The 11,386-nt window shown below is 38.5% G+C and overlaps 1 protein-coding gene across 1 annotated transcript in view; it reads right to left on the minus strand.

Annotated features, from left to right (window-relative positions):
* The window catches only part of LOC144646507 (AP-1 complex subunit beta-1-like), a 19,797-nt gene extending 9,636 nt beyond the window's left edge, over positions 1-10,161 (minus strand). Inside the window, exons 1-15 of the mRNA XM_078506119.1 lie at positions 10,092-10,161; positions 9,508-9,549; positions 7,767-7,872; positions 7,457-7,592; positions 6,416-6,661; positions 5,729-5,853; positions 5,555-5,623; positions 5,105-5,171; positions 3,378-3,459; positions 2,928-3,000; positions 2,137-2,277; positions 1,565-1,640; positions 1,201-1,290; positions 717-805; positions 460-562 (exon numbers count right to left, since the gene is read on the minus strand). Of these exons, the coding sequence (XP_078362245.1) occupies positions 460-562; positions 717-805; positions 1,201-1,290; positions 1,565-1,640; positions 2,137-2,277; positions 2,928-3,000; positions 3,378-3,459; positions 5,105-5,171; positions 5,555-5,623; positions 5,729-5,853; positions 6,416-6,661; positions 7,457-7,592; positions 7,767-7,872; positions 9,508-9,544 (1,440 nt within the window). The 5' untranslated portion in view covers positions 9,545-9,549; positions 10,092-10,161. The remainder of the gene's footprint in view (positions 1-459; positions 563-716; positions 806-1,200; positions 1,291-1,564; positions 1,641-2,136; positions 2,278-2,927; positions 3,001-3,377; positions 3,460-5,104; positions 5,172-5,554; positions 5,624-5,728; positions 5,854-6,415; positions 6,662-7,456; positions 7,593-7,766; positions 7,873-9,507; positions 9,550-10,091) is intronic.
* Between the last annotated feature and the right edge of the window lie 1,225 nt (positions 10,162-11,386).

Consider the following 11,386-nt stretch of genomic DNA (forward strand, 5'->3'; position numbering starts at 1 on the left):
CTTAGTAATCACTACACCTGCCTGTTATGTAGTTAGCAAATAAAACAGTCAAAGCTAAGTACGATTTGAATTTGACATCACAGTAATCTAGAAAATAAGCTGCAGGCAAGTTTTCTTTTCTATTTCTCAAGGGTGTGCTGTCCAATAACATGTTTGAAATAGTCAATTGCACAGTTTCCTATGTTTTATGTTACCCTCATTAAATGAAAAACCTTTTTTCACTGCTATATTGCACAATTCAACTACAAGGCCAGACAGGGTAGGCGGGAAAACTATTAAAAAACTTCATGAAAATTACAGTGTTCTTGGAATAGAAAATGGAAAATAGAAAATGGCCTGCAGATATGATAACATTGTTAGTCTTTGACAAATGAAAATCTATGCGATCTTCACAACCTGGGAAAGTTAGGTGGAATGCAAAGCATATCATCCATCTTACACTTTTAGCAAAAGGTGTACCTGAGAATTCTCATCTTGGAACCCCTCCAGGAAAGACTCCAACAGTTCTGCTGCATTGTCGATTCGTTCAGCATATTCACCAATGATCCAAATCATTGATGCTCTGACAATAAACAAAAATATTATTTTACTAAGTAGCTCCAGAGTTTAAAACGTTAAACAGTACCATTTTCAACGATGATTGTCAAGAGTTACTGTTCTGTTATGAAACAAAAACCTAGTAACCATATGTCCTTCAACACTTAATTTACTCTCACCTTGCTTCTGGTTCATCTAATGAATCCAGATTTTCACACAGTGTAGAGATGATGCTCTCATACTTGTTTGGGTACTTCCTGAAGATATCCTAAACAAAAAAAATACCTTTGTTTAACAAATTCAACTTAGTGGTCTCTCATGTGGACGTAAACCTAGAGTGACAAGTTTCCATCCAGAAAACCCTGAGAATTGTTCTGAATGCTGTAAAGATTCCAAAACTAGATGCAGCTTTTTTGAATCTTCCAACAAATTCCTGATTTTGAGGAATCACTAACATCATGCACGATTTAAGGATCCTCTGCAGTTACAGTAGTGAATAATCTAATTGTTTATTGGGTATACAAGGCCATATTCTCCCAGAGGAGAACTAAGGATTCAGATGATTATTAGGTATACAGTGTAGTCTTTGCGGATATACAGTATGGTGATATAGCTTGTGTTGTTGTTGTTGTTGTGGACCACCAGTAGAAACAAGCTTCTTACCTTGATCACCACAATAGCTTCTTGCACCACATAGTTCACTTTGGTCTGAATCAAGTCCAGGAGAGTGCTTACACAGCGTTCAGCGGATTGCTAGTGAAAGAAGACAACATCATAACATAGCTAGCAGAGCCGCTTAATCGAATTCAGTAAACATGAGCGTACACAAAATCAAATAGAGCACGCTGGTGGTGTGAGCAAATCGCTTTGCCAGAAAACTTTTTTCTCACATGCAAAACTTGGTCGAGTCATTGACAGTAGTTGCAATATTCCTGCCTGGACTACTGTAAGCTCTGAGTGGATAATACCATTTTTCAATGTACATCAGACAACATTAGTTTGGAAAACTAGGGAACGCTCCACTTACCTCAACTTTAATGGCACAACGTCCAATAGCACGCACTGATTTTCTCACAAAATCAACATCAACTTCAGTAGCATACCTAGCATTGTAGAATTTTAATCCATTATAAAAGCCATTAAATAATAAATCAACTGCCTGCTGCCTGCCTGTTTGATATGTGAGCAGGCTTTTAGCCAGGATTTAAAAAGTGGGAGTCCAAAATGTTTTATAAGGCCTGACTGTGTCCCCATAGGAGGGCCTGAGAAGTATGCAAGGTGTTTTTCTGCAGTTATGAGTGCAAAGGTATCTAAAGATTTCCAAATTTGATGAAGCAATCCTCTGTATACAGTTATTCATATTAATTAACTTTCTCTGAAAAGTGGCCGTCCATAGGACTCCTGGACTCCCACCTGGCTAATGGCCTACTTGTGAGTAACAAACTGTTGCCTTCAGATCTCGATTCAATTGGAATTTAGCTGTATTCGATTTTGGGGTGGGAGGAAAACCAGACAACCCAGAGAGAAACACTCCGAGCAGGGAAAAAAATCGCATCTTCAAGTTCTAAAGAGATATGCAAAATACATGTAACTTCTTACTCTTTCAACTCTGCCAGCACTTGAGCAATGTTCTGTTGATTTGCCAGTCTGATCATGATATCCAGCTTCTCAAGTTTCACATAAATCGGATCATTATACTTGACAAAGAACACTTTCATCTCATTCTTCAGAATGTCAGCCCTATAAGGATCAAACAACATCAATCAACAGTGAATATCTATATATAATTATCCACTATACAGTCGAACCCCTTCAATACGCCAATGGGACAGGGAAGGCTTTTTGTATTTTAGAGGTGTTTGTATTACAGAGATGGGTTTAAATGAATTTTGGTCTCAAACAGTAATGAAAAACATTGTTTAGATGTGCTCATCAGAACCAATATTGAAAGACAAATCGATAATGAGAATTGCATTAATTTTAACCTTAACAGTGTTATAACACTTCCATGTTTCTATTTAACAATTAGACTACGAGCCCGAGTTTTCTATGAGTAAATAGTCAACGAGACGCAGCTGAGTTGACTATCGCTCATAGAAAACGAGGGCGAGTAGTCTAATTGTTTTAGTAGAAACTCTTAAGGATTGCAGTCCAAAATCTACAATATTGTGCACTTTGAAGGCAAAAATCAAGAAAATTTACCGCTTAAAGAGCTACGCGCGCGCGACTGTTTTCTATCGGCGAATAGAAATCAGTGGGAGAACCAATCAGATTCACGGATTTCCAATAGAACACAGCTGAGTTTCTACTAATTGGGGTTATAGTACATTCTTGTAGAGTGTTTCCCAAATATCTTTACAATACATGAATATTACATGTACAAAACATACCTCTTTTGTACAATCAAGTTTATGTTCCTTAGAGCAACATACTGAACTTCTGGTTCACTTGACAACAAGGTCACTAAAAAATAATACATTGCAAGGTACAGTGTACTGTTAACAGCACGTGAGTTTTTCAAATTATTAACAAGCCAAAGCCATAAGGTTTGCTACATTCCAAATGTTCTCAAATAACTGAAGTCTTTTACAACAGTATGGCATGTCCCTTCGGCTTCTTTAGATACATGTACATGTACTTTGTGATATAACTGTAGACTTAACCTATCCAAACCATCTAAACCTGGTTTATGTCTGTTTATGTCCAAAAAACCATAGAAAATCAGTGTGTGCACAGAACTCATGCTGTCTTATAATAAAGAGCACTATGATTTTACTAATACAGCTGTAGTATCTTCTTGATCAAAGTCCTTTCTCTGGCATTATAAAGGTTTCACTCACCAAGTGGAGGTGATAGCTTCTTGATGAGATTTTGAACATACGGTGAAGATGGAGTCATAATTTCCATGTACTTCATAAGAACCTGAAATTTCAGAGAATATTTTTATTTATGTACTTTGCAGTTTAAATAACACTGATCATGCAGTCTCTATCACAATGGACACAGGATGCAAAGAAAAAAGTCTCATAAGCATAATGATTATGATGCTTTACTTGCCCATTAGGCAAGTGAAGCATTAAGTCCTGGCCCATCAGGCAAGTAAAGGATTAAGTCCACAAGCCCAACTGCAAAATCCACCAGCCCCAGGCTAGCAGACACTAACTTCTTTGCTCGCTATGTACATGAAACATTTTTGTAATTGGTCAAGATACAAGGATTTAGAGCATGCCATGTACGGCTCATCCTCTTCCCCAGGGCCACGCGTATTTTTTTAAAATGACATGACGTAGTGGCCCTGGTAACGGTAAAAAATATGATTTTTTTGATTGGCTGATAAAAACTGCATGCGTAATTAGGTAAAAAAACGAAACGCTTCTACGCAATTTTGGCTATACTTCCGGTCATCGAAACAATTGAAGATGCAGCGGAAAGTTTGAAAATGTTACCGGAAAAAGACCCAATAACACTGGGAGTTTGTTGGAATAACGTATTCACGAAGCAGACCTTCGTTTATGAACGAATGACAAGTACATCTCTTGCAAGGTGTAACTCAGTTGTACTTTTTATTGCATTAAAAATATTGCTAACATTTGCACCATCAACTTAGCTTATACAAGATATACACACTAAATGGAGTTCATGAATACATGAAGACTTAGAAATTCAATGTGATATTTCTTACCGCTGCTCAATAGAATGATACCTCGTCGATCAGCGGCTTTTTTGGTTCTGAATTTTCTACAATACCTCCGCATGGCCATAAATAAATTTCACAGTATCATCAACCGTCGGAATGTTATCAGCTGATGATATCCACGACTCCATGTACACTATAACTCCAATTCCTCTGGATTCTAACTTTTCTATCTGCCGTCAGATAATATTGCGTGTAGAGACGACACAACATCATCAACACATCTATCAGCCATGCAATTCAATGAGTTCCAAACGAATCGAATTGTGTAAGTTAAAATATCAACAACTTGAATTGCCAAAACCAGCTTTCAAAATTCGCTTTCTTCTCGTCTCAGTCAGCCCCAGCCTTCCCCTTTCTTTTACTGAGCAGGCGCAGACGAACATTTATGCAGAGGGCATGCGCTACCGGATGTCGTGGATTTTACGACATCCGGTAGTCAGTGTTACCAGAGCCCTTCGTTTCGCCGACCACGTGACCAAAAGAAACGGAGGCTCTGGGAACGAGAATGTGTACGGCTGGAAATTAAAGATACTGAATATTTGATTGCATTCCACATATAGAGTAGATAATGAAGACACAAGACTTTTTTTCAAGGTATACCACTTCAAAGCATTGTAAAATTACAGGGAAAGAGCCCTGGGAGGAACAATAAGTGTATTTGTTAGGGCATACATCAAGGAGATGAAAACAAAGTAAAACAACAATACACTGATTAAAAACCACTGATCAACAATCCCTTCTAGTCTCAGGGGTTGTCCTGACACACGACCAAATTCTCCCAACCAACACTGTAAGACATTATTTTGCTCAAACAAGGAAGGCGAATTTACATTTAACTGTACATGTACCTGACTAGTACTGTAAGCTTACCTTAACAGCTGAGAGAACGACAGCGGCATTGGCATGAGATAACCTGGGAGTGACTCGTTCACAGATACTAATAAATATCAAATGAAGAGAAAGAAAGTTGTAACTGAGAACCTTACACATCACTAAATGCAGATACAGTGCAAATCTAAAATGGTGGAACAGGGACAAGATTTTTAAAAGAGCAGCTACTAAGTGTTGTAAAACCAAAACCAAATGATCAATATTTGAACAACTTGTTGTATAAGTCATTAGTAACAATAGGAAAAACACCACATGTAAGACAATGAAAGAAAAAATCTTTTCTACAGAACGTGATGTATAAATTTAGGTTTCCATTCTGAATAAACATGTGCTTACAAAGTATTGCACTCTACAATTGGTTCAGAGTCGTCGCCTTGTGACTTGACCCCCTCCCTGGTCCCTTGATCCCTACTTATAAAAGTTCAGTACCTCTGAGCCTCTCGATCATCTTTGGGGGTGTACTGTGCCAGGGAATCAAGAATAAAGATCTGTCCCCACCTACAAAACAACAAAACAAAGCAAAATTTGATTTGAAACTGACTTCAAACTTCCTTCCGTCTGTGACTGACACCAAAATCAAGAACAATAGTAAGTACTACTCACTCGGTGCATTCATTGAGTGCTGTCAGTAGTTTGTTTATTGTTTGTGAGTTGATTTCCATCATGGCAGCAGCAGTTGGGGATACATCACCAATCTCAGACAGTGCAGCCACAGCATTTGCTACAACCTGAACAACAACAAACAAACAAAAACAACAAAACATAAACAACAACTGACTTGCCAACCTTGTTAAAAGAGAAAAATGGACAGACACAAAGGTTTATTTGGCATGCAAGAACATCTACTCAAAACCGATTAATTAGCCATGTTCAAAACGAGCAGGGGACTGGGTACGAATATTCAATATCGATTGCACTGAAAAACTGGGCCGGTCATCTTAAAGAGCATCAAAAAATTAGTAACTCAACCAAATTTAAGAGTTATTGGTTTAAACGCATAGGTATGGTTTACTTTTAGAAATTGCTAAAATAAGAGAGCTTAGTATGGATTGGAGGGACAGCTGTCCATCCAGCCATACTGAGCTCTCTCATTTTAACGATTTTTAAAAGAGTTCCATGCCTTTGCGTTTAAACCAATAACTCTCAAATTTGGTTGAGTTACTAATTTTTGGATGCTCTTTCAGATGACGGGCCCAGTTTTTCAGTGCAATCGATATTGAATATTCGTACCCAGTCCCCTGCTCGTTTTGAACATGGCTAATTGGTTGAATTTAATTGTTTTAAACTTACCATGGGATTAGAATCAGACAGAAGATCTTTTAAAGAGTCAAGAAAACCTTGATCTTCAACCAGTTGAGAGTTGATGTCATGGAGCTTGGCTACACAGACTGCTGCTGTCTTACGCACATAAGGATCCTCGTCCTTCAGGCACTTGCGGAGCGGCTCGCACAAGTATTCTGTGATCTTGTCAACACGGATACAGCCCATGGTTCGTACAGCTAAGGCACGAATGAGTGGGTTGGGATCTTCACAGTCCTGTGTGGTGAAACCAAAACCTTAAATTGCTTTTTGAGGAATATTGTTCACCTTTCAGTGATTAGCCCAAGGGATGGAGATATCAGGCATAATTTATGTACAGTGGGGCATTTGAATTTTCAGAACAATTTTTATCAAAATCCTGACCCTGGAGTCCACAAAAATTGGGTCAAATCAGAACACATCCCCCGCCCTTGTCATGGGCTAGTACAAAAAGCTGGAATGCCGGAATACTAAAACTCAGAATGCATAAAATATATTGTGTAATCCTTACAAATATAAAGAGCTAACCGTGAACAGGCTAACCGAAGTACATAGTAGGCTAACCAAGGTGAATAGTAGGCTAACCGCAGTGCATAGTAGGCTTACTATTCACTCCGCTTAGCTGTACTACTTATTCCAGTTGGCCTGTTTACGTTTAGCTTTTTATATTTGTAAGGTTGTGCATTCCGGGTTTAAGTATTCCGGTGTTCTGGCGTTCCAGGTTTTAGTACTAGTCCTGGTCATGTTATTGCCTCATTGTCAAAGATATGTACACACTATAACTGAGGGATGGGGGGTGGGGATGTCAATACATGTAAAATTCAAATGCCGCACATAGTGTGTAGCTGGCCTCCCACTCTGGGATTTGACGCTGATAGGTGTATTAGAATGATAAAAATAATAATCACAAGATTTAGCTTACCTGTAACAAAATAATACTAAAAGCACTGTAACAAGGGACTGGTATGTACATGCACAGTGCTTTGCATAAAATTAGGTAAGATGTAAAAATTTTTTACATAGCTATAATACCTTCACAAATGTATTAACTGCCATGATAGCCATGTCTGGCTGCGACTTAGCGTAGTTCATAAGGTACAAATACACCAACTTCTTTAACTCCAAGTTGTCAGTTTGCATACAGTTTACCACATCTGGAAACAATGAGCTGAAAACAAGAAAAAATATAACATTAAGGTAGTGGTCAAGTGTTTCCATGTTTACAATGTACATGCAAGGTAAAGGAAAAAGGTAAAGTCTGCATACAAGCCTAGTGTGCCAATCAGGCCAGAGCTGCACTAGAATCGGCTGTAATGCAAACCTTTGACCACGCCTTTCTCACCTCACATCCTTTCCAACAGTCATACTGGCAATGACTTTCTTCACTGCTTCCTTCTTGCGATCCTTTTTATCGCTGTTTAGCTCTGCCTTGAGCTCAAAGATCTCCCCTGAAAAATTAGAGTATATTGAAAACTTGCCATGGAAAGGAGGATGGGAGTAAAAGGGGGTAGAAACCACAATAAAGTGGAATGGGACTCAGGCTATGGGTAGTGCCAGAAACCCATAAGGGTTGAAACGTGTAACGCGCGCGTACAGCGTTTGAATATTCATTTTGCTAAGTACCATATTTGGAAACACAAAGAATTTGTTCGCGAATGCCTTATACACGTAATGGCACACGCAACCTCATTTTTGGTTTTGCGGTAAGTTGCTTGAATTTCGACCTAAACGCCATAAATTTCTTACAGAAACTAAAGAAATACATAAAGTGTATCGAAGCAAAGTTCTCCGGATTACTTCAAGAAGATGAAACATGAGAATTTAATCAAATTTAACTTTATTCAACCCAGCTTGTTCAAAAACAAGATTACGCCATCGAGCGTGAGCTAGCGTGCGCTGTGAATTTAATCCAAATGTTGCAATTTTGATTGGTTAAATGTTTCTCGTGATTTTCCAAATATGGTACTTAGTGCAAAACGAATGTGCAAACGCTTTGTACAATGCGAATCATAGGGAGTTACACGTTTCAAACCCTTATGGGTTTCTGGTAGTGCAAGAGAAAAGAGTGGGAAACAGGATTTCTGAGAAAGCAGGAAGTAATACAGTAGAATCCTGATTTCTTGAACCTCCAGGGGAAACAAAAATGGCTCCGAGAAAAATCAGCAGGTTCAAGAAATCGAGGGGTAAAATTACAAAGAAGTAATATCCAAAGAAGATGAAAAGAAATTGGGAGTTTTGAGAAACCCAGGGTTTCAAGGAATTGGGATTCTACTGTAGGACCAGAGCAATTAAAATCACAGCTCTCTGTGCAAGATCAGTCCACTTGCCTGACCCGTTTTGGACATCACAGATTCAGACGTTGATCGATGAAGCAACTGGGTCCCCAGATTGACAACCATTTGAACACATCGAAAAAACTAATGGAGTACACTCCTGTTTGTGCTCTTTTGATGTTTCATACACGTTACATATATATGTATCGTTTCAGTTGAAGTTTACCCGGCGTATCCAATCGAACGTTCGGTAATCAAACCCAATCGAACACCAATCGTTCGATTGGGTTCGGTAGTCGAACATAATCGAACTCACAATAAAATTTGGTCAATCGAACAAAATCGAACGTTCAATTACCGAAAAGTCGACAATCAAACCAAATTGAACGTCCGATTACCAAACAGTCGACAATCGTACTCAGTCGAACATTTGATTACCGAACTCCTGTTTGTTTATATTGTGGACATTTTGTACGGTGCACCGTCCCCCTGATTAGTCCTGCGTGATTTACTTATAAAGAGACGGACTCTGAACAAAATCGAATCGGATTGAGTTTGATTGTGTGCGATTGGTTCGAAAATCGAACTCATAGCAAAATAGATGTTCGATTTTGTTCAATTACCAAACCCAATTGAACGATTGATGTTCGATTAGGTTCGATTGATTTTTGGTTCGATTTTGTTCGATTGGATACGCCGGGAGTTTGATGTTACAAAAGTCAAATAAACACCTCTCCTATTTATTTGGTATATAAAATGGCCTACCATGAAAAAATTCACTGGATTATATTGCACTCAATAATTACTTACCTTTCTTGGTTGTGGTAAAATATTTGGAATCAGTCATGATGCCTGTAACAAAAATATAAGATTCAATCTAATGTAATTTACTTTATGATTTGTAATAAATTATGAAAGCTTTTAGATTGCACTGATTGCAGTTGAAACAAGATCGCAGATCAGTTAAAGATTCACTGAAACTTTGTTTCTATCTGGTACGTCTGTCTAGTTAGGTGCTCAATACGTCTACAACGAAAAATATGCTGCATATTAGCAAAAGGGGGTGTTAACGCAAGTTTAGTGCACGTCGGCATAACTTCGTTCCCGGCTTCATGAGGGAATGTACTATCGATATGCCGACCAGCATGAGGTTGGGACCAACAGTTAGTTTACTATTTAGTCCACCTGCACATGAAGCAAACAATTATTGCACCAGAAGGGTGGAAGAACATAAAAGTAGCTTTTTAGATTTTAAATCACGACAGCTTCATGAATTTGAACGAGAGCTTCATGAATTTGAACGCCTTCGTGGCTCATGCAAACACAAAAAAGAGATCAAAAGTTTAAATGACTGTCGATCGGCCTTATTCTCTTAAAAACAAGGCAAAACTCACCTAGATGATCCCGATGGAAACAGATTACTGTCAAGAAGTTGATCCTGAAAGACAAAAATCCAAGATGGCGTCTTCTACAGATATTGTTGCTCGGCCCAATCTCTGCTCTTCTTCTTGTTCCCTCGTCACACAACGCAACGCGTGACCAACCTCCCATCAACTGCACTTTCTTACAAACGACCAAGAAGAGGGGTGTCGAATGGTAAATGCGAGACTTTGCGAGACGGCGAGACTGATATCTTTTCTACGAGCCCGAGACGTTTTTAGCCTTGCAAAAGAAATCGAGACTGCGAGAAGGCGTCAAAGAAAAATTCGAGACGACGAGACCCCTGAAATTTGGCTAAAATGTTGCGAGACACGCAGTTTTTGAAGGACCATTCACCACCCCTAAGAAGCGCGGTTGATTTTCCTCCGAATTTCTCCATAAAGCTACGCAGTTTAGCTCTAGAAAACAAGCTAAAGAGTGTTCAGCAGTGAGTTTCTTTGAGTGTGGCGTCAAGGTGGTTAAGGGTTTATGCGAAAACAACTCGAAACTTGCCATGACTCGTAAATTACAGGACAACTCGGATTAATATTAATCGGATTAATATTAATCCTAATGATTATTATAATCCAGTAATAGATTATTATAATCCAGTTATAGATTATTATAATCCAGTAATAGATTATTATAATCTATTACTGAGGTTTGAGCCGTGCCTTAATCCATTAGGATTAATATTAATCTTATGTAAGATTAATATTAATCGGATTAATATTAATCTTAATAATAAATCTCAACAACTCAATCCTAGTCCAAAGCTTCCGAACTGAACCATATACTGGCATATACAAAACGCAAAATAGTCAACAGACTTGCGCGTGAAAGATTTCAAATCTATATTTGAATCATGTGGTGCCAACGCAACGCAACAACAAGGGAGGTAAAAAATCCTAAACAACGAGCTAAAAAGACAGAGCGCTCGATCAAAATAATGCAAGAAGCATAGCCTTTACAACACAGAGTGTCTCTCTGAAACCAACTTTCAGCTTTTTCATAGTAAAGCTGAAACAGTCTCTGGCGAAGCCGGACCAAGATAATCTTGCAACAATATTGATTAAAATACCGGGCCCGGCGTCAATAAAATGCAAGTAGTTTACATTTTCACGTAACATTTCATATCTTGTCCTTCAAGGGCGAACATTTTGAGAGCCTAAAGCATATCTTGCAAATAGAATTGAGCCAAAACAAACTGAACTCGCACAACATGTGGCAAAGTACAGATTTAGAGGTGTCATTCAACTCTACTTGTAAA

The sequence above is a fragment of the Oculina patagonica genome, chromosome 3 (genome assembly GCF_052425735.1).
Source record: "Oculina patagonica isolate OP01 chromosome 3, crgOcupat, whole genome shotgun sequence".
Classification (NCBI taxonomy): domain Eukaryota; kingdom Metazoa; phylum Cnidaria; class Anthozoa; order Scleractinia; family Oculinidae; genus Oculina; species Oculina patagonica.